This window comes from Caretta caretta, chromosome 24, assembly GCF_965140235.1.
Source record: "Caretta caretta isolate rCarCar2 chromosome 24, rCarCar1.hap1, whole genome shotgun sequence".
Lineage (NCBI taxonomy): Eukaryota > Metazoa > Chordata > Testudines > Cheloniidae > Caretta > Caretta caretta.
In genome coordinates this window covers 11,885,127-11,907,877 of record NC_134229.1, presented here as the reverse complement: position 1 = coordinate 11,907,877, position 22,751 = coordinate 11,885,127, and the positions used below count along the sequence as shown (strand labels likewise).

The window sequence follows — 22,751 nt, the reverse complement described above, 5'->3', positions numbered from 1 at the left end:
CCCTAGGTGTCTGTTCCATTGTCCTACTGTACTTACCATTAGGAAGGTTTTCATGAGATTTAATCTAAATCTCTGTGCTCTAGTTCGAATCCATTGCCTCTTGTCCTTCCCTCTGTGACAAAAGAGAACAACTTTTCTCCATCTTTTTTATGGCAGCCTTTCAAGTTTTTGAAGACTGCTATCATGTCCCCCCTTAATCTCCTCTTTTCCGAACTAAACATACCCAGTTCCTTCAGCCTTTGCTTATGTTTTGCATTCCATCCCTTTGATCATCTTTGTCGCTTGCCTCTGGATCCCTTTCCAGTTTCTCTACATCCTTTCTATACATTGGTGACCAAAATTGGACACAGTACTCCAGCTGAGGCCTAACCAGCGCTCAGTAGAGCAGTTCTGTCACTTCCCATGGCTTGCATGCTTTGCTTCTATTAATGCAACCTAAAATTGCATTTGATTTTTTTGCAACAGTTTTGCGTTGCTGACTCATGTTGAGGCTGTGATCCACCACTCCCAGATTCTTCTTAGCAGTGCTGCTGCCAAGCCAGGTATCCCCCATTCCATATTTGTGCATTTGGTTTTTCTTCCCTATGTGTAGCACCTTACATTTATCTTTGTTTAATTTCTATTTTGTTGTCTGTAGCCCAGTTCTCCAATTTATCAAGATCCCTCTGCATTTTAGCTCTATCCTCCAAAGTGTTGGGAACCCCCACTAGCTTTGATCTGCAGATTTGATCAGTACGCACTCTAGTCGTACATCCAGGTCATTGGTAAAGATATTAAACAATATTGGATCCAGAGCAGATCCCTGTGGAACCCCACTTGAGACCTCACTTCACTCCAACATCATTCCATTAATAGTTACTCTTTGTTTGCCATTAACTCAGCAGTTCTCAAACTGTGGGTCAGGACCCCAAAGTGGGTCACAACCCCCTTTGAATGGGGTCGCCAGGGCTGGCTTGGACTTGCTGGAGTTTGGATTTGCTGGAACCCAGGGCCGAAGCCGAAGCCTAAGGTAGCAGGGCTTAGGTTGCAGGCCCCCTGCCTGGGGCTGAAGGCTTTGAGCTTTAGCTTTGGCCCCCTTTCCTGGAGTGGTGGGCCTCAGGCTTTGGCCCCCCACCTGGGGCAGTGGGGCTCGGGTGGGTTCAGGCTTCAGTCCCCCCTCTGGGGGTTGTGAAGTAATTTTTAGTGTCAGAAGGAGGTCGTGGTGCAATGAAGTTTGAGAACCCCTGGTTTAACCAATTATGTATCCACTTAATGGTAGTTCTGCCAAGCCCGCGTTTCTCCAGCTTACTTATCTATCAGAATGTCATGCGGGACTGTGTCGAAAGCCTTGCTGAAGTCCAGGTATATTTTGTCCACCAAACAGTTACCCTGTCAAGAAGGAAATCAAGCCAGTTTGGCATGATTTGTTCTTGGTAAATCCATGCTGGCTGCTAGTGATCACCCCATTATCCTCCAGGTATTTGCAAATTGAATGTTTTTATATTACTCTAGTAGCTTCCCAGGTATTGAGGTCAGCCTGACTGGTCTATAGTTCCCTGGCTCCTCCTTTTCCCACTTTTTAAAGATGGGGACTACGTTAGCCCTTCTCCAGTCTTCCAGGACCTCTCCTGTCACCCATGAATTTTTAAACATTGTTGCCATTGGCTCCAAGATTTCTTCAGCTAATTCCTTCAGTACCCAGGTGAATAGCATCCATCCCAGCTGATTTTAATTCATTCAGATCAGTCAGATCTCTGATATGATCTTTACTTATCCCAGTCTGCATCCCTTGCCCTTTTTTGTCTATGGCAACTTCGCTAGTCCTAGTTCTCCAAACCAAATGAACTACCTCATTAAAGGACTTTTTTGACAGTATAGCTCTGTCTACATAGGGGCTTTTGCCAGCACAGCTGTGTTGGTCAGACATGTAGGATGGTTTTCCCTCCACACTCCTAATAGATACGGCTCTGCTAGCAAAACTTTGTAATGTGGACCTGGCCTTTGATAGCTTTTTAGGCCAAGGGAGTCTTGTGGAATGGGATTGTGCTGAGCTGGTGGGGAGTGTTTCTCAGTGAACTGTGCGGTAAGCCCATGTTGCAGAGTGTTCCTCTCAACCTGTAGAGGTCTACTACAGATCCCACCTCCATGCAGGAGAGGGATTGGGTGATGACCTGTAGCGCTGGGAGCTTTGTGGAGCTCTGGGGTGTGTGCAGCCCGAGTCAGCCACCATCATTAAAAGGGACGAGCCCCAGAGACTGCGAGGTGGGGAGCCAGTGTGGGTGTGAAATGAGGGACAGTTGAGTAGTGACCTATGTTGAGACAAAGTGTGTGTGCTCACTCACGTTTATATGGGTGTGTGCAGGTAGAGGTAGGTATCTGTGGGTAGGGATCCTGGTGTGCACATACAGGAATGTGGCCATAGGCGAGGATATGTTTGGTGTACATGCTTATGGGTGGGTGGCAATGCATGTGTGTTTGTGGGTTGCATGCAAGTGTGTATGCACACTTGTGCAGGTGTGGGTGTATGCATACAAGTCCTAAGCAGATGTCTCTCTTTCCCTGAGACAGTCTTTTTTTTTTTTTTTTTACACTTTGTGAACCCTTGCGTAGCTTGTTGTGCCCATGACGTATTATTGAATTGTACAGTATGTATGTGCATGTCAGTGTATGAGCATAAAGACATGGGTCTGTATAGGTGAACAAGGTGTGCATGGTGTGTGTTAGTATGTGTGTATTAGGGGGTGTGTGTGTATATGTCTATATCTCTGCGTGTGTGTGTTGGGTCGATGGATAAGATATTGGTGTGTGTAGTATATGTATCGGGTGCATGTGTATCAGGGATGTAGCAGTGTGTATTTGGGGGCGTGTAGCATTGTGTATTGGCGTAGCTGTGTGTATTATGTGTGTGTCTAGCAGTGTGTGCAGGTAGTAGTATGTATTGGGGTAACTGTATGAGAGGAGTGTAGCAGTGTGTATCTGAGTTGTAGCAGTGTGTATTTGTGTGGGGAGGATCTAGCCGGGTGTAGTGGGGGTAGCTGTGTGAATTGGTGGTGTGTAGCAGTGTCTAGCGGCGGTTGTTCAGCAGTGTGTATTGGAGTAACTATGTATGGGAGGGTGTAGCAGTGTCCATATGTGTGTGTCAGTGGGCGTAGCAGTGTGTATTTGTGTGGGGGTATGTAGCAGGGGTAGCTGCGTGTATCAGGAGGATGTGTAGCAGTGTCTAGCAGGGAGTGTTTAGCAGCATGTATTGGGGTAACTGTATGGGAGGGTGTAGCAGTGGTCATATGTGTTTGTTGGGGAGTGTAGCAGTGTGTATTTGTGTGGGTGGTGAGTAACAGGGTAGCTATGTGTATCGCAGGGGGGTGCGGTGTAGCCCTACATAGCAGGGTGTGTGTACACAGCCCCTGCACTGAGCCAGTTGCCCGCTGTGCTCCTGAGCCGATTATGGCTCTGATAATAGCCCTGGGGATTAGGGGGCTGCATTTGCTGCTTCTTTAGGGTACTTAGCCTCCTGCTCATGAAAGAGGCTGCGCACTGGGCCCCCAGTTGGGTGCTCTGCAGCCGCAGACAGTGGGACTGGGGGCAGCCCCTGCATCTGGCTTGCTGCCCCATGACCCTGCGCACGCAAGTGCCGTCCCAGCCTGCGGTGTGTATTCCAGAGCAGGGACTGGGACGCAATGCTTGAGGCCCGCAACCCCCATGGAGGGGGGGGAGGAGGAGATGGGGTCAAGCTGGGAACCAGCAGCTCAGGTGGCTGGCAGGGGTAGGGACTACTGGGGGAGGGGAGCTCCTGGGGGAGGCAGAAGTTACTGTGGCAGAGGAGAGGAGGTTCAGACTTTCAGGGGTTCAGTGAGGGCTCCAGGGATATGGGGGGAGGGGCAGGGGAGAGTGGATTGGCCAGAGCTGAGGCAGGGTGAGGGGCAAGGGCTTTCTGGGGATGCTGGAGAGGGGGAGGGGGTGGCCTCAGGCTCCCAGGGAGGTGTGGTTAGCAAGGACTCTGGGGGAGGGGGCAGGCTGAAGATGGGAGGGGGGTTTGGGGGGGTGGCACTGGTGGTTGTGGGCAAAGGGGGCTGGAGGGGGCTCCCTAAGGAGGCAGCAGCAGCTGCTGGGGAGGGGGCCCTCAGCGCACAGCAATCTGCAGGACTTGCGGCCGGGGCTCCCATGCCATAGTAGGTAGAGGAGACTGGTACTAGAGGATGACTCTGGAGGGTCTCATTAGTTCCTCTGTCCCAAGTTCCCTTTCTGCATCTCCCCTCCCCCACTGCCTTGCCCCTCCTGCCCCGCTGGGCCAGCAGCAATGTGTCTAATGCTGAGTCTGTGTATCTGACCTCGTCCTCAGCCAGGCATTTGTTTGCCGGGCAGTTCCCAGCCCCCCACCCCAGCCTGGAGCAGGAGCAGGGCTATGAGGCAGGGGGTTGAGCTGTAGGGCCTCAGCCTGGACCAAGAGCCAGCTGGCCCCTTTGGGTGGGTTGGGGAGGAAGCTGGGGTACTGCGCTGGGAGAGGCCAGGATGTGCTGAATGGGGACTGGATAGAGCTCACTGATCTGGAGCCTAGAGGGCTGCGAGATACTGAGCTGGCACTGCCAGTGTTGCACAGAAAGGGTTGGCGCAGGCTGGGCATGTGCCCTCTAGCACACGGCTGGCCCAGGCAACTGCCCTCAAGTAGGGGGTGTTCCCAGGCCAGACAGCTTCCCCTGTTGGTGCCTGGCACTGCCCCCAAGCAGCTCGGTGACTGAGTGACAGGCTGGCTCTATGTCGGCAGGTCGTGTGCGGATCCAGGAAGGTGCCTCACTGCGGATCGACCTCCTGCGCGCCGAGGACCAAGGCTGGTATGAGTGTCGCGTCCTCTTCCTAGACAGGCACAGCAACGACGACGAGTTCCAGAATGGCACCTGGACCCACCTCACTGTCAACGGTATGTGCCAGGCCAGGCGATGGTGTGCTCTGGCGGGGAGGCTGGGCAGTGCCACAGGGAGACGGGCAGAGATAGAGGCAGCGCCAGCCATGACCAGCCTCCCCCGTGCAGGGACACTAGGGGTCTTGGTGCCAGCCATGACCAGCTTCCCCCATGCAGGAAGGCTCTGAGTCCTGGTGGCAGCCATGACCAGTCTCCGCCATGCAGCGACACTCTGGGTCCTGGTGCCAGCCGTGATCAGCCCCCTGCCCCTCATGCCAGAGCTGTCTGGGTCCTGGTGCCAGTGAAACCGAATTCCCCCCCCTCCCTTCCCGGGGCATTTTGGGTCCTGATGCCAGGCATGATCACCCCCATCCCTGTGCCAGGGCACTCTGGATCCTGGTGCCAGTCATGTCCAGCCCTTGCCTGCATTGGGGGTCTCTGGATTCTGGTTCCAGGCATGACCAGTCCCTCCCCTGTGACAGGGCACTCTAGGTCCCCGTGCCAGGCGTGTCCAGCCTTTCCCCATGCAGGGGTGCCCTGGGGAGTGACCAGAACTCCCTCCCCATCCTGGGCACAAGATTTGCCTGGCACCAGCAGCTATTACAGCCTTCTTAGGCACCTGCACTGGCACTGGTCTCCCCAGCTCTGTGTGAAGGAGGCATTGCCTCCCCTACGTAGGGCCTAGGTTTCCTAGAGGCAGTGCTGTGATTGCCTGCCTGCACCATGGCAGGGGCAGTGCTGGGCAGGGCCTGCTGGGGCCATCGTTGCCCCATGCCATGTCTCGGGCTGGGCCTGATGGCGCTCCAGGGTGATTGCGGGTGTTGGATCCCAGTTCTTGTATTGGAATGGGGGGGGGGGTTTGGGGGTTCCCAAACCCTGTGGCAGACTCGAAGCAGCTGTGGGCAGGGTGCAGAGAGTGCTGAGTGTGCTGGGGACACACTATGCTCTGGGTCTGATCTCTGCTCCCTGTCCCATCTCCCCCCACCCGCTGCACTCTGGGTCTGATTCTCCTCCCCCGGGTACACGCTTCCGCTCAGGGCCTGATCCTCCTCCTCCGCATTCTCCAGGTATGCTCTGGGCCCAGTTTCCCCCCTCCTTCCCCCCAATACACTATGGGCCCAATTCCACCCCACAGTGGGTACACCCAACACTCTGGGCCCAGTTTTTCCCCCACCCCTCCTCTGGGTATGCTCTAGGCCTGATCCCCTTCCCCGGATATGCCCTGGGCCCAATCCTCCCTGGGCTCCTCATTTAGCCCTGAGCAGAACGAGCACACGGTCAGGGTAAACACGGCTGAGTAGAGTGAGACCATCATACCTGCTCCAGCCGGGGGGACAGGAGCAGTGAGGCATGTCCCTGTCCAGTCCCCGCCCCTCTTGCCTTTGCTAGCCTCTGTGAAACCCTGGCAGCTGCTTTCCTCGAAAGCTCCACTTTTCCCCTCTGTGCCAAGCACATTAGCAGAGCAGCCGGCAAGCTTATTGCTCCAGTTCTTGGGAGCCCAACTCGAGACTCTTCCGGGAACCCTCTGCACATGCCTGAGGCAGCCCCCGTTAGGGGCCCTTGGTAGACATGTGGGTGTAATTCTCCTGTACCCACTGGCAGTGCTAGCTCTGGGGATGTTGGCCAGGCTGCACTGCCATCACAGCCCTTGGCTTCAGCATTCCACACTGGATCTGAGCACATGGGGCCCATGGATGGGTTGCAGGGTCCCATTCCAGGTCTGTACAGCCCAAGTTGCTCAGCATAAATATGGGGGGGGGAGCCAGAGCGAGCCCCTAGCCCAGCGGGGATCATCCTGCCTTGGCCTAAGGATGCTGTTCCTGGAGCAGACACAGCCCCTGCAGGGCCCCGACCTCCACTCCCCCTTCCCAATCCACCTTCCCAGAGAAGCCTGCAAAGGGACCCAAACCCACCCTCCTAAGTAAACACTTGTAAAAGGCCCAGCCTAACTATTAAACCTCCCAAAGAGCTGGGCCCGACCCTTGGACCCCAGGCAGCACACAATGAGCCTTTGTGCGGAGCCTCTTCTCCATTTATAGCATCAGGGGGTGGGGACTGGGAGGCCTGGATGCCAGGGCAGGTCCATCCCTGCCCTTGGCCTGCAGGAGCCACCCTGACCCTGTACTTCATGCCTTGTGGGCTTTCCCATCCTATCCAGCTGGGGAGGCAGAGGAGTTACCCGAATGCCTCTTTTCTGGCTCAGCCCAGCAGCCTGGCCTGGGGGCTGCAGGCACCCTGCCATCATCACAGGCCCAAGGGAGTGAGCCCTGCTCTGTACGAGGCATTTGCACAGTCTGTGCCTCCCCTCTCCTTTGCCACAGAAACCCAGTGGCTGCCCCAGGGTCCCAGCAATCCCGGACCCATCAGGACCAGCACAGCTGTGTGCCTGGATGCTGGCTGGGCCCTGGGTGTAGTATGGACAGTGCCCTGTGCACTCTACAGCTGAGTGCAATGGACACAGGCCCTGCCCCGAGGAGTCTGCCATCTCCCTGCAGACAGGCCCTGCCCCACAGCTGGTGCCACCAGCGACAGCTGTGCACCGAGTGCGTCAGTGTTCTGCACTCCCATGGGAGGAGTGTTCGGCACCCACTGCATGTAGCAGGGTCGTGTGTCTGCACCAGCTGCTCACTTCCCTGAGGGGCTGCCTGACCCCAGCTCCCCTTGCGGGGTGGGATGAGCGCAGTGTTCCTGGAATTCAGGATTCCAGAGACTTAGAGGCTGATTCATTCACTTCTTTAAGCTTGTGTCAAGGTTCCTCCCCCACTCTGAACTCTAGGGTACAGATGTGGGGACCTGCATGAAAAACCTCCTAAGCTTATCTTTACCAGCTTAGGTCAAAACTTCCCCAAGGTACAAAATATTACACCCGTTATCCTTGGAATGGCCGCTACCACCACCAAACTAATACTGGTTACTGGGGAAGAGCTGTTTGGACGCGTCTTTCCCCCCAAAATACTTCCCAAAACCTTGCACCCCACTTCCTGGACAAGGTTTGGTAAAAAGCCTCACCAATTTGCCTAGGTGACTACAGACCCAGACCCTTGGATCTTAAGAACAATGAACAATCCTCCCAACACTTGCACCCCCCCTTTCCTGGGAAATGTTGGATAAAAAGCCTCACCAATTTGCATAGGTGACCACAGACCCAAACCCTTGGATCTGAGAACAATGAAAAAGCATTCAGTTTTTACAAGAAGACTTTTAATAAAAAATAGAAGTAAATAGAAATAAAGAAATCCCCCCTGTAAAATCAGGATGGTAGATATCTTACAGGGTAATTAGATTCAAAACATAGAGAACCCCTCTAGGCAAAACCTTAAGTTACAAAAAAGATACACAGACAGAAATAGTTATTCTATTCAGCACAATTCTTTTCTCAGCCATTTAAAGAAATCATAATCTAACACATACCTAGCTAGATTACTTACTAAAAGTTCTAAGACTCCATTCCTGTTCTGTCCCTGGCAAGAGCAGCACACAGACAGACCCTTTGTTCCTCTCCCTCCTCCCAGCTTTTGAAAGTATCTTGTCTCCTCATTGGTCATTTTGGTCAGGTGCCAGCGAGGTTATCTTTAGCTTCTTAACCCTTTACAGGTGAGAGGAGCTTTCCCCTGGCCAGGAGGGATTTCAAAGGGGTTTACCCTTCCCTTTATATTTATGACAGCTTGTGTGACACCCCCCACACACACACACATCAGGGTCACTTAGGCTGCTAAAGGTTAAAAGGGACTGCTCCTCCTCTGGCCCTTTGTTTGCGGATCTGGCCCTTCATTTCCTTTGCTTTTATTAAAAAAAAAAAAAAGTTTAAAGCATCTGGCAACAAACAGTCTAATTCCGCGTCACACAACAGACTTTGTTCACCCCAAAACAAATCTGTTGATATTTCCCATTTTCTGACATTTCTGGGCATTGACAGTTTCAGTTTGGGCTGAATCAAACTTTTTCCAGTTTGTTTATTTTTTTCAGCACAGCCAGTGAAGCCCTCAGTCCATCCTCGGCCCCACTCTGCTCCTCACTTCCCCACATGCTCCCTGCACAACACTGCACTGAGTCTGGCAGGGTTACTGGGGGGAGGGAGTGGAAGGAATTTGCCCAACGCCACAGACAGGCTCGGACTCCAGATGTCCCGCCCCCTGTCCATACCCTCACAACACCTTTTCCCTGAGCCAGGAATGGAATCCAGGAGTCCTGGCTCCTAGCCCTTGGCTCTGACCCTCAGATCACACTCCCTGCCCTGTGCTGCCAGCCCACCAGGACTAAGCAGAGTGAGTGCCTGGGGCTCTCTACAGCAGAACCAGCTGGTGTGGCTGCATGAGGGAGCCCAGCCTGCCCTGGGGCCAGCAGCGCGGTTCTGAAGCACTGTTTCCGTGTCCTCTCCGCAGCTGCCCCCACCTTCCTAGGGACCCCGCCAGCTCTTGTCGAGGTGCCAGACAGAGAACCCCTGAGTCTCACCTGCTCAGCCATCGGCAACCCCCAGCCGGTCATTGTCTGGAAGAGAAACGACCTGGCCATTGAGAGTGGAGAGAAGGTGCAGGTAAGGGAGGGGCAGCCCCAGAGAGGGAGGAGATCATGTAGCTTTCCCAGGCTGTCTCCTGCATCTCCCCACGTGCTGCTCACTCCGGGCTTCCTCCCTCAGCAAGCGCTAAGAGGGGGTTGGGGCTCATGCAGACATTGTGTGGGGAGCAGAATCCCTGTCACCACTGCAAAGTTCTCCCAGCCTGGGGGGCGAAGCTTTGTGTGGGAAGGTAAGTGCACCAAGGGCCTGTTTTGTTGGAGACCCAGACCCGAGCTGAGCCCCTGAGGCATGGGCCCCTCTCTGCCTCCCCCAGAGCTGCCCAGCTCAGCTTAGAAACCAGGGTGGGGCCAGTCCCCACAGGCCACCTGCCCCAGGCACTGGCCACGATCCCCTCTCCCCCAAGAGCTGTCTGGGAGTGATGCTGATCCACGTGCATCCCAGCTTGTCCTGGCCGCTTCCTGTCACAGATCCTCAGGACTGGTGGAACAGTCTGTTGGTGGAAACCCTTTGATGGGCCAGGCCCTCAAAGGTCTCACTGTTCCTTCAGGGTCACCTTCTGAGACTGACCCCTGGGCTCCAGCACTCCTGCTTCATGCTGTGAGGTCTGCTCAGCGAGTCCAGCTGAGCCGGACCCCTGGGAGAGACCTAACGCACCTCCCCCAGCATTCCCAGTGACACTCAAACAGCCAGATTTATCCAAAACAGGCAGATTTATCAGTCAGCTGGAACACAGCAGCGGTAGCCCGGAGGTCAGCACAGAGACAGGAAAACATTCTGGTCAGCCCAGAGCCCAGCCATGCTGTAGTGAAGCCCATGTTCAGGCTGTGTTTGTATCTGCCTGGCCTCCTCAGTCAGTTCCAGGTGAGAGAGCTCCCAGCTTCCTCCAGGAGCCAGCACTTATCTCCCCACCTCACACCTTCCAGTCATTTGTTCTTCCGCTGACCTCTTTGCTCAGCTTCCCTGTGGAGAGGTGGGGAAATTCCTTGACCTTGAGTCATTGAAGCTTGCATTGTCTCACTGGTCTCCTTGTTGATCTGGGTCAGTTTCAGCCATTTCCTTAAGGACTCTTCATTCCACCCAGCCTGCCCTGAGAGAAAACTTTGTCCTTCTTCTCCTTCCCCCCCGCCCCCCACTGAGTAGCCATGCCAAATATAGGGGAAACTGAGGCACACACAGTGTTCATACAAATAATTCTCATTTTGTCACACTTCCATTCTGCCTCCCTAACCCACACTGTAGATTCAGTTGGATACAGGAGTCTTCATTTCTTGTCCTGAGCTGCTGTGTCATCTTGCTGTTAAATAGCCACCATGTTGTGTCCCAGAGGTGGCTGTGTTTTTGTGCTGGGCAACATAACTCTTCTGTATAGGACAGAATATCACTGGGGAAGGGGAGGTGAAATACTGGCCCCATCTCGCAGCACCGTGCTGGGGTTGGCACTGTGAGCCTAGGGAAGGCAAGAGATTCAGCTCCTTGGGATGCTGAAATGGCCTGTACAGCTCATAAATCCAAGCCCTGGTCTGCTGCTAGGCTGGGAGTGCCTGAGGACGTCCTTCCCTGCACTCCTGCCTGTACTGCTTTGTGCCTTCACAGGTGAGCAATGGGACGCTGAGGATCACCAGCGTGGAGCGGGCCAGCGCTGGCATCTACACGTGCCACGCCTCCAGTAAGGAGGGCTCTGTCACCCACACCACCCAGCTGCTTGTTCAAGGTAAGGGGAGAGGGCTATCTCTGGGGTTCTGATTGATCTGGGGCGATCTCCGTAGTCAGTGAGGTCCTGTCATCTGGGCACCTCTTACCTTCCACTGAAGAGGCCAGCCTGTCAGACCAAGAGCTGGGTGCAGGTGCATGTGCGTGTGCGTACACACCCGGCACACGCAGTGAGATGTGGGAGTCTGTTAACAGATGTGGGAGTCTGGGCCTCTCTCATGACCCAAAGAAGGATCTTGCAGGGGTAGTCCTCTCCCTCCCCCTCAGGCCGCGTTAGCCCCCCACATCCCCTGCAGCCAGACCTTGCTCACTCCCCTTTCCAAGTCTCTGCAGAGGAATTGAAGCCTCTCTGGGAATCTGTTCTCCATGTCCCATTGGTCCAGTCAGCGCTTCCCCTCCTCAGAGTGAGCTGTCGCCCCCTTCTGCCCAGAGCCTCACTCTGTGCCCTGTGTGCGCCAGGGCCGCCGGTCATCGTGGTGCTGCCACAGAACATCACGGTCAACATCACCCAGGATGCCTTCCTGGCATGCCAAGCCGAGGCCTACCCTGGCAACCTCACCTACAGCTGGTTCCAGGGCAGCAGCAACGTCTATCACCTCAGGTACACAGCGCCAGGAGCCGAAGGGGTGGCACAGGGGCAGCGGGCAGGGACAGAATGGCCTCTTGTGGGGATGGGCAGGAGCTTCGTCAGGGAACTGGAGACTCCACATCCATGCACACATCCATACCTGTGCACTCACTGACACGCACCTGCACACTCACACACTGCCGCACACTCATACACTGCATACACCCATTGAATTCACACTGCTGTATGCACACAAACCTATGCACTCACTGACACACGCCCATGCACTCATACACTGCCACGTGTGCACACACGTGCACTCTCACACTGCTGCACGCACAGACACCCATACACTCAATGGCACACACCCGGGCACTCTCACACTGCCACAGAAGCACATACCTCATAGATGTTAAGGTCAGAAGGGACCAACATGATCATCTAGACTGCACATTGCAGGCCACCAGTGCTTAATTTGTAATGAAAGAGTTCCCGGGACTCAAGCAATTTTTTTACATTCATTAACTGATGTAGCAAGCCTAGCGGTGCAGGGGCTATGAACTGCCCAGCCTAGCGGGGCCGGGGCTCAGCCCTGGCACAAATTATGCACTGCAGGCCACAGAACCTCGCCCACTCACTCCTGCAGTAGACCCAGAACCTCTGGCTGAGCTACTGACTTCCTCAAATCATGGTTTAAAGGCTTCAAGTTACAAAGAATCCACCATTTACACTAGTTTAAACCTGCAAGTGACCTGTGTCCCAAGATGCAGAGGAAAGTGGAAAAACTTCCAGGGTTTCTGCTAATCTAACCTGGGGGAAAATTCCTTTCCGACCCCAAATATGGTGATCGGTTAGACCCTGAGCATGTGGGCAAGACCCTCCAGCCAGACACCTGGGAAACAATTCTCCATAGTAACTCAGAGTCCTTCCCATTTACAATCCCATCTCCAGCCATTGGAGATATTTGCTGCAGTCGCAGATTGGCTACATGCCAGTCCCATCACACCATCCCCTCCAGAAACTTCTCAAGCTCAGGCTTGAAGCCAGGTAGGTTTTTTGTCCCCACTGCTCCCCTTGGGAGGCTGTTCCAGAACTTCACTCCTCTGACTGTTCGAAACCTTTGTCTAATTTCAAGCCTAAACTTGTTGATGCCGCACACACACATCCATGCACTTACTGACCCACACCTGTGCACTCATATGCTGCTCCCCCCCCTCACACACACACACCCATGCACTCAGTGACCCACACCTGAACTCCCCTCAGATACGCACACTTTGGCACGTGCACACACACACCATACACACACGCATGCACTGATTCATAGACAAGTGTATACACCACGAGATATACACCTGTACACACACACACTGACAGGTGTTGGTCGGTCCTCCGAGCCCCTAGGGGCAATGGAGAGCAATGGTCTCCGTGGCAGGCCTCGGCCCCACCTCCCAGGCATTGGGGAATTAGCGGGAAGGTGTGCCGGCCGGAGTCAGCAGAGGCAGGGGCACGCCAGCCGGCACGCCCCTCGGGCAGGGGAGCGCCGGCCGGAGTCAGCAGCGCGCCCAACTCCGCTGCGTTCCAGCCCAGGACCCTGACAGTGGTGGGAGGCGAAGGTCCCGCCGCTGGGTCAGCGGGGCAATCCGCACCCGCTGACCAAACACACCCACCCCACGGTGTAGTTGGGCCCCTGGGCTACTTCCTATCCGGTCTCTCTCAGGCGGGTTGCTCCGGTCCCTCCATCTCCTCCGGGTATTCCGCTGCGGGCAGTTCCGGATCCTCCATCTCCTCTGGATAATCCGCTGCGGGCAGCTCCGGTTCCTCTGGGTATTCCGCTGTGGGCCACCCCCGCTCCCCCTCGGTATCGGACTCACACTGGCCCAGGCTGCAGTCAGGCCCCTCCAGGTCCTCTGGGTATTCAGCGGCCAGCAGCCGTGGTTGCCACAGGCCTTCCCCCCGGTCAGGGTCCTCCTTGCCCAGGGCTTCGCCTGGGTCAGCAGCAGGATCACGAGGGAGCAGCCTGTGTCTGTCTCCCTCCCTGGTGGTCTCCTCGCTGGGCAGAGGGCCCCACCCTTTGTACTTCCTGTCCCACCCTTCCCCTTCTGGGGATTGGCGGAAGCTTGGCCTGGCCCCGCCCACTCAGGCTCAGAGGGGGGCTCTTTACCCTCTGGTTCGGAGGGGAGCCACCCTGGCTCCCTACACACACACATACGCAACACAATGGCAGAGGTACTGCTGCACAGGCACACACGGAATGTTGTGGAGACATATGCATGCAAGCACACACCTGAAGAGACGTGCGCACACAGATGTATAGTTGCTGACACACAACAACGGCATTGGATACACACCAAGAGATGCAGGCATGCACACAGGCCTACAGCAAGGGAGATGCTCAGAGTCCCTAATCACACAGATACGTGCAAGAATGTGTGTGCACACGGATACCAGGCCACGGAAAGCTGTGTGGCAAGGCTGATGCACACAGGCAGTATGGTGCTGGTGACAGGAGCGGTGACCCCAGCTGGGTCCCTGTGATGTGTCAGTGCTGGTGGGAGTGTGGGGACTCCCTGTTAGGCCTGGTGGTGCTGAAAAGGGGACTCAGATCCTCTGGTGGCTGGCAGCTCAGACATGGGTGGTGATGCATGGCCTGTGATGCTGACAGTGCTGGCAGCACATGGAGCCCGGGGCTGGAGCAGAGTAGAGGGAGGAGATCGGGGCAGGGACCCCCCGCAGCACCGTCCAGATCATACACACCGGGCAAGGGCTTGCGCGGTGAGTGCTGAGGGGGTGATTTGATTGGCTGGTGGCGGGAGGGTGAAGTGGTGCCGCTGGAGTCATAGGAGTCAGCGGGACAGTCAACAGCGATGAGAGTGTGGACAGGGCTGTGATGATGGCAGCTGTAACAAAGTGATGGCAGCCAAGGCAGAGCTGTGGGACTGTGGGGAGAGTGGTTGGGTCCCAGTGGCGTGGCCGTGGCTGGACTGTGGGGATTTGGCTAGACAGTGGTGTGGCCGTGGTGATAGTAGCCGGGTCACAGTGTCAGGGCTGTGGAGGAAATGACTGGGTGCTACTGGCAGGACCGTGGGGGCAGCGGGCCGGGCCCTGGGAGCTGGTCTTGGGGGTGCTGCTGAGCCGTTGTGATGTGTTGGGATCAAGTTGCTGTGGATGTGCCCTGAGCCCTGCAGTGGAGACTGCCAGCAGTTTGGGTGCTGGCTCGTTGAGGCAGCTCCTGCTGGGCTGCTGACTCTGCCCCCTCCTTTCCTTCCAGCCACCTGCAGTCTCGTGTTCGTGTCCTGGTGGACGGGAGCCTTTTGCTCCAGAAAACGACCCCAGACGACTCTGGCAGATACACCTGTGTTCCTAGCAATGGGCTGTGGAAACCACCCTCTGCCTCGGCCTTCCTCACGGTGCTGTGTAAGGCCCCACTGCCCCTGCCCTCCCTGTACTGTGTAAGGGCCACCCCATCCCACACTGCCCTCTCTCAGGGACCCTACCGTACCCACACATCCTGGCTCCTGAGCTGAGCCCTGGTGGCCCAACTTGTTTGACGGGAGTAGGGAATCGCCTCTGGCCTGTGGCCTCCCCCTTTGTGGCCTGAAACCTGGGAGAGAAAGGCCCATCCCCTGCCATGGTCCTTGGCTGACCTCCCCATCCGCCTGCCCTGATTTGGAGTGTGCCTGCCTCCCACCTGGCCCAGGTCTCTGAGCTGAGGAGCCCATGTGACCATGGCCCAGACGCACCCAGGGGAGCAGTGCTGAATTGCCAGGATCTGGGCTCCCTCCATGGGTAGATCCCAGGGTGTCCCTAGCTTTCCGAGGGCTTTGCCTTGGAGAAGCCCATCGGATAGAGAAGGCACCGTCCCTAGTGCTGCTGCCACCTGGGCTCATCTCTGCCTTGTGGGCCGGCAGCATATTGTGCATATGGCCGCCACACCCCATTCCGCAGACCCTTCACTGCGGGTCAGGGAGCTCACCCAGGCCTTGACCACGTCCTGCCTGTTGGTGCCTTGCAGATCCAGCCCAGGTGACGACCATGCCACCGGAGACCCTCTTGCCCATGGGGATGCAGGGCATGATCCAGTGCCCCGCCAAGGCCAATCCGCCTCTTCTCTCCATTAGCTGGACCAAGGATGGGCATCCCCTGGAGCTTGATAAGGTACTGACTACACCGGGCCTCCCTGGAAACTCAGCCTCTGCCACACACCCGCTGACAGGGGGCCGCATTCTGACCTATCTCTCCCTCTGCAGTTCCCTGGCTGGTCCATGGCAGCCGACGGCTCCATTGTCATCGCCACGGGGAACGACGACGCCTTGGGGCTTTACACCTGCACCCCCTACAACAGCTATGGCACAGCTGGGGCCTCAGCACCCACTCGCGTCTTGCTCAAGGTGAGAGAGGGGGGCAGCCTGCCCTCCACACTGGCTGAGCAGGGGCATGGCTGGGGAGCCCTTTCCTGGTGCCCTCATGCAGCCATGCAACCAGGTGTATTAATTTTGGTGTAACAAGTGGGCTCAGAGAGTCAAGGTGTGAATGTGGCCCAGTCATTGTATAGCACTAAACAGTCAAACGTGGTCGGGGCTTTTGAGTGCAGAGAGTTTTTAGGTGGTATTAAAGATAGTGATAACTGACCTTGTTGGGGGAAGGAAAAGAAGTTAGATGAGATGGGCTGGAGCTGTTGCTGCTGCTCTTAAAGTCTGATTCTTCTTCCTGTAAGACAAAACAAGGCAAGCGCACAAGAGGGGCGAGAAAAGACAAGCAAAGATAGAAAATGCAGCTTCTGTCTCTGGTGCTGACTCTCACTTGCAAACTCACTGCTGGAGAAACGCAGGCCCAGCCTATGGTCTGATCAGCTACTCCAAGCCCTGGCAAACTTGTACCAAGCCATTGCTTTTAGCTGCCTCTCTGGTCATGGGCTTAGAGCAGCGTTGCAAAAAATGCCATTGTCTTGGTTGGCTGAACCAGACTCTTGTTAGAAGGTGAAAGAGAGTGTGGGCTTATCTATATGAACACTTAAGTTTTTCTAAGTTGTTGTCCCTATGGGTGCTCCATGTGAGGATACGCATGCCCATAAATTCTCGATCAGAGGTTTTTCTGCTAGTAGTGCCCGGTGCACCCTCCTCCCCGAGAAAGGGACTCTAGAAGGCAGCAGATGTTTGACCAATAGCCCTAGTGAGACCACCCATGAGGTCTAGTACCTTTCCCTTATGCCCCTCCACAGTGGGTTTTTTGGAAACCCTCGGCTTCTTTTGGGGACCAAGTCTACAGGGTACCCTCACGCGCAAGAGGTCCTACCAGAGTCTCTTCTGCCAACAACTGGGGAGCCTCCTTACTCAAGAGGAGGCATCAGTGCATTAAGAGTTGAGAATAGATGGGGAGGTGCCACCATCCTCTTTCTCCCCAATAAGGCGACTCCCCCCACTGCCATCCAACGCAGATGACTTCAGGGCCTTTCAGGGCTTGATGAAACGCACAGCAGAGGCTTTGCAGAATCCCTTGGAGGAAATCCAGGAACAGCAGCACTCCCTGGTGGACATCACCCATGCCTCTACCCAGGGCAAGGTAGCCTTACCTATTAATGAGATCCTCCTCTTGCCAGCCCACTCAGCGTGGCAGACTTTAGCCAGCATCCCATCCACCTGTAAGAGTGCCGATAAAACGTATTGTGTCCAGCCAAGGGCCCAGAGTACTTGTTTACTCATGCCACGCCCAACTCCCTGGTCATCAATGCTGCCAACAAAAGGAGTAGGCAACATTGTTTCAAGGCAACAACGTCTGACAAGGAACTCAAGTGTCTGGACCTTCTAGGACAAAAGAGCCACAGTTCTGAGGCGCTTGCTCCCAAGCCCTGATGGTGAATGTGACTTTACCAGCTAGAGTAAATTTTCACACTAAATTGAGTTTTTGCCTTAGACAAGACAGAGCTGTTTCATGCTCTTATTACAAAGGGCCAGACAATAGCCAAAGCCCTCCTGTGGCCTCCCTGGACGTGGCGGATATGGCCTCTCTTTAATGGCTACTGCCAAAGTCGTGTGTCAGGCCTCCTGGCTACAATCCTCCAGCTTGCCCAGGGAAGTGCAAAATACTGTGGAGGACTTGCCATTTGAAGAGCCTAAACTCTTCAGTGGCACTACAGATGGCTCTCTTCGCCCATTCAAGGGTTCCAGGGTGACGTTGCACGCTCTTGGTATCCAGCTACAAGGAGGAAATACAGCAAGTCTCAGACAGCACAACGCTGCCCAAGAGAACTGCTGAGCCACCCGGAAAGAGGTTTAGGCCATACAAGAAAGGCCCATCCTCCACTGTCACCTCTCAGGTGGCTGCCTCATCCAAACAACCATTTTGACACCTTGGTTGAGGCCCACAAACCCTCCCTATTGGATCTTAAGCTACATCATTCCATTCACCAACTCTTTGTAGACCGTCTTGCCCATGTCTTCCCTTCTTCCCAAAGCCCTGACTGGGATGATTTATTTGGGGTTGGTCCTGCTTTGAGCAGGGGGTTGGACTAGATGGCCTCCTGAGGTCTCTTCCAACCCAGTCTACGATTCTTGGGAGTGTAGCACCTCAGACAAATGGGTACTGGCAGTAATCTTGACTGGCTATTCCATCTAGCTCAGCTCCATCCCACCTCCCTGTTCATATTCAGGAACCCCACTCAGGAGGGGCTCCTTAAAGCAGGAGGTAGAATCCATTCCTCCAGACTTCATCATTAAGGGTTTCTTCTCCTGGTACTTCCTGGTCCCAAAGGAGGGTGGAGACCGATTGCAGACCTTCCATCTCTAAACACTTTGATTCACATGCAGCACTTCTGGATGGCCACCCTAGCGGCCATCATTCTGTTGTTAGATCTTCATCACCCTTGACTTCCAGGATGCCTATTTCCGTGTAGCCATATACCCAGCACCATGGTGTTTCCTCAGGTTTGTAGTGGGCACTGACCATCACCAGTACTGTGCCATACCTTTTGGCCTATCTGCTGCCCTGAGGGGAAAGTCCCCTCCAGCATTACAAAAGTCCCCTCCATCATCACAGCCCACCTTTGGCATCTGGGAACAGTAACTTTTCCATGTCTGGATGACTAGCTCTTCAAAGGCCATCCTTCACTCAAAGGTCAGTCCACCACCAAGAGGGACCTAGCTCTGTTCCACTCCTCAGGCCTTCACTTCAGTGTAGAGAAATCAACCCTATGCAATGCATAGACTTTATCAGGGCCACCATGGACTCTGGCAGCTAAAACATACCTGCCTGTGGATAGGTTCACCTCGATGTCTCACCTGATTTCTGCATGACAGCAGAGCCCACAAACCATGGTGTGGGCTTGTCTTTAGCTCCTGGGATGCATGACATCCTGCACTTTCATAACCCCCCATGCAAGCCTGGCTTAGGACAGCCTACACCCAGTAAGCACAAGCTCTCCAGGGAGGCATCAGTCCCTTGGATGGCACCTGACTCCCTCAGTTGATAGAAGGACCCTCAAAGAGTCTGCGTGGGAACCTCCCTCACATCCACCTCTCACACGTCATCCCCACGGACGCCTCTCTTCTAGGCTGGGGCGCTCACTGACAGAATCATACAGTGCAAGGCAGATGGACTCCTTGAGAGTTGTCACTACATATCAACGTCTTCAAACTTCAAGCCACCTGTGATGCCTGCCTTTGTTTCCTACCTTATGTGGGGCCAGTCAATCAGAGTGAGGTTGGACAACGACGCGGCCACATACTATATAAACTTCCAAGGAGAAGCAAAATGCCAATTCTTATGCGAAGGGTCACTGAGACTATGGAACTGGTGCATACCCCAGTGCATAAATATCTCCATGGTCTATTTGCCGGGATCACAGAACACCATTGCACATTAGCTGAGCAGAATTTTCCATCGAGACCATGAGTGGGAGCTGACCAATGTATTCTTCGAGTAATTGCTCATGTCTAGTCCACAATAGGTGTGCGTGCTTGCCACGTGCACTGGTGCTGGAAGTTTTTCCCCTAGCAGTACCCGTAGGGGGGAGCACCCCCCCCACTGCGCATGCCTGGCGCAGTATAAGGAGGGCTGCGCTCCCCCCCCCCCCCCCCCAGTTCCTTCTTGCCGCCAGTGAAGGTGCATCGGAACTGCTCGGCTCCAGCTTTGCTGCAGCTCGTCCCCAGAACTCTTCGTTTGTCCCCAGAACTCCCATTCCAAGTCTCTGCCAAGGCACCGTAGCCCGGGCGTCGATCGCTGGCGTCTCACCAACGTGGGTCCACCCATTGAGGCCAGTCGTGGAACAGCTACTACCATCGGTGCCGCTCCTCCGAGTCGAGATTGTAGTCCTGTGGCCGACATAGGTCCCGGCACCACTGATACTCCCGGTCCAGAGGCAGCAGTGGATCATACGCCAGGCCAGCCTCCCCTCACAGCCACCCGTCTACAGACCAAGCTAGCCAGCCGGCCCCGCCAGTGCCTCAGCAAGCGCAATGGCACCAAGCGTCGTGGCTGGCCCAGTGGTACCAGTGGGCACCGTGGCCTCCGGCGCAGCCCCCAGTGGGGGCTCGCTCAGTGGCCGGGGCCTTGGAAGCACCGTTGGCGTCCATCTTTCGACCGCCAGAAAAAAGGTCTGGGGGACCTGTGTCCTCAGTACCGTGCCCTGAGTCCAACCAGGTGGTGGATCCTCCAGTGCCGGACGACACCCAAAGCACCGCACCAGCCTCACCTTGTCCAGAGGAACTGATTGTGGCCCTGCCCCCTTCGTCCCGCAGGAGGACATCCGGGCCCACCAAGGCCTCCTAAAAGGGATGGCAGCGAGCCTCCAACTCCAGGTTGTGGAGATGGAAGAGCCCTCAGACTCTCTGTTCAATGTGCTGTCCCCTTCAGCACTGGGCAGGGTGGCCTTGCCGCTCCATGAAGGGGTGGCAAGAATTTTAAATGCCCTGTGGCAAATACCAGCCTCGTTGGCCCCCATCTCTAAAAAGGTGGCGCACAAGTACTTTGTACCCACGAAGGGACACGAGTATCTGTATACCCACCCGGCGCCCCGCTCCTTGGTTGTCGAGTCAGTCAACCACAGGGAGCGGCAGGGGCAACCAGCCCCGACCCTCAAGAAAAAGACTCTCGGAGACTGGATGCTTTCAGGAGAAAAGTTTATTCGTTGTCAAGCTTTTAGCTACGAGTAGCAAACCATCAGGCTCTCCTGGGTCCCTATGAGTTTAACCTCTGGGAATCCCTCCCCAAGTTTGAGGACTCTCTCCAGGAGCATGATAAGAAGGATTTTAAGGCGCTCATGGAGGAAGGGGCGGTGGCCGTCGCAAGGGCATCCCTGCAGGCCGCTTCAGATGCAGCGGACACGGCCGCACGGTCCATGGCCTCGGCGGTGTCCATGAGACGAGCGTCATGGCTTCTGCTCTCTGGGCTCTCCAGTGAAGCGTAGTCATCCATGCAGGATCTCCCTTTCGACGGGAAGGCTCTGTTTGCTGAGGAAAAAGACACAAGGCTGCATGACATGAAAGACTCCCGCACGACCCTCCAGACCTCTGTGTCTCTCCTCCGGCAAAACCCAAGTTCAAGCCGCAGCAGGCTCCTGCCCAGGCCGCCTTCCCGAAGTACGAGGCCGCCCACAAAAAGCATCGGGACTATAGAAAGTGCCTGCAATGACAATCCCGGCCTGCTCCCCAGCCTGGGTCTTCTAAGGGCAGGCAGGCGGGCAAAAGGCGTTTTTGACGGAAGCTCGGGGGTACCCCACCAGTTCTCAGCAGGGACCTACTCCCAATAAAGCTCCTTTTCTCCAATCGGTTGTGTGCTTTCCTCCCAGAATGGTCGCGGCTCACCTCGGACCGATGGGTCCTCAGCACCATCTCCTGAGGTTACACCCTTCAGTTTACCTCCTCCCCACCCAACCACCCTCTGCCCCCGTCCCTCCTGGGGGATCCCTCTCACGAGGCTCTGCAGGAAGTGAGGCGGCTCCTGGACCTAGGAGCTATAGAGGCGGTGCCCAAGGAGTTCCTGGGCAAGGGGTATTACTCCCGGTATTTCCTTATCCCAAAGGCCAAAGGGGGGCTCAGGCCCATCAGGGACCTGCAAGGCCTGAACCACTGCATGGTGAAACTCAAGTTCCACATGGTTTCCCTGGCCTCCATCGTCCCCTCCCTGGATCCCGGGGACTGGTACGCTACCCTCGATCTACAGGACGCGTACTTCCACATCCACATATTTGAGGGGCACAGACGCTTCCTCCGTTTCATGGTGGGACAGAGTCACTACCAATTCACGGTCCTACTGTTTGGTCTGTCCACTGCCCCCAGGGTCTTTACAAAGTGTATGGCAGTGGTAGCGGCCAACCTCAGACACCAGGGGTCCAAATATTCCCATATCTGGACGACTGGCTAGTCAAAGGCACCTCCTGGTCGTAGGTGAGGGATCATGTGGCACTCCTCCTGTCCACATGTACTGCCCTGGGCCTGTTGATAAGCAGTGCCAAGTCCACATTAGTCCCGGTCCAATGCATAGAGTTTATTGGGGCGCTACTGGACACAACGTCAGCCAGGGCCTCTCTCCCACCAGACAGGTTCGAGACCCTGAAAGGGCTCATTGACTTGGTCACAGGGTTCCCGGTGGCTTGCCTGCAACTGCTGGGTCACATGTCTGTGTGCACATATGTGGTCCATCATGCCAGACTCAGAATGAGGCCCCTCCTGCTTTGGCTGGCCTCGCAGTTCTTCCAAGCCACGGACAGAATGGACAAAGTCCTCACCGTGCCGAACTCGGTGATCACCTCCCTGTGGTGGCGGTCCACCCCAAACAACATGCTCCAAGGGGTCCAGGGCCCCGTCATTGGAGCTGGAGTCCGAAGCATCGGACCTGGGTTGGGGGGCCCATGTGGGGAATTTTCAGACCCAAGGCCTGTGGTCTCTACAAGACCTACCCCTTCATATAAACGTCAAGAAACTCAGGGCGGTGCGACTGGCGTGCATGGTCTTCTGCTCGCACCTGGAGGGCAAGGTAGTCAGGGTCCTCATGGACAGCAAGGCCTCAATGTTCTATATCAACAAGCAAGGCAGGGCCCAATCCTCTGCCCTCTGCCACGAAGCCCTCAGTCTGTGGGACTTCTG

The 22,751-nt window shown here is 55.5% G+C and overlaps 1 protein-coding gene across 4 annotated transcripts in view; it reads left to right on the top strand.

Annotated features, from left to right (window-relative positions):
* IGSF9 (immunoglobulin superfamily member 9) overlaps positions 1-22,751 on the top strand; it is a 52,241-nt gene that overhangs the window by 12,039 nt on the left and 17,451 nt on the right. For all 4 annotated transcript variants that reach the window (XM_048828896.2, XM_048828895.2, XM_075122973.1 and 1 more), the window contains 7 exons: positions 4,742-4,894; positions 9,259-9,410; positions 10,986-11,103; positions 11,562-11,703; positions 14,942-15,087; positions 15,686-15,828; positions 15,921-16,061. In XM_048828896.2, coding sequence (XP_048684853.2) covers positions 4,742-4,894; positions 9,259-9,410; positions 10,986-11,103; positions 11,562-11,703; positions 14,942-15,087; positions 15,686-15,828; positions 15,921-16,061 — 995 coding nt within the window. The remainder of the gene's footprint in view (positions 1-4,741; positions 4,895-9,258; positions 9,411-10,985; positions 11,104-11,561; positions 11,704-14,941; positions 15,088-15,685; positions 15,829-15,920; positions 16,062-22,751) is intronic.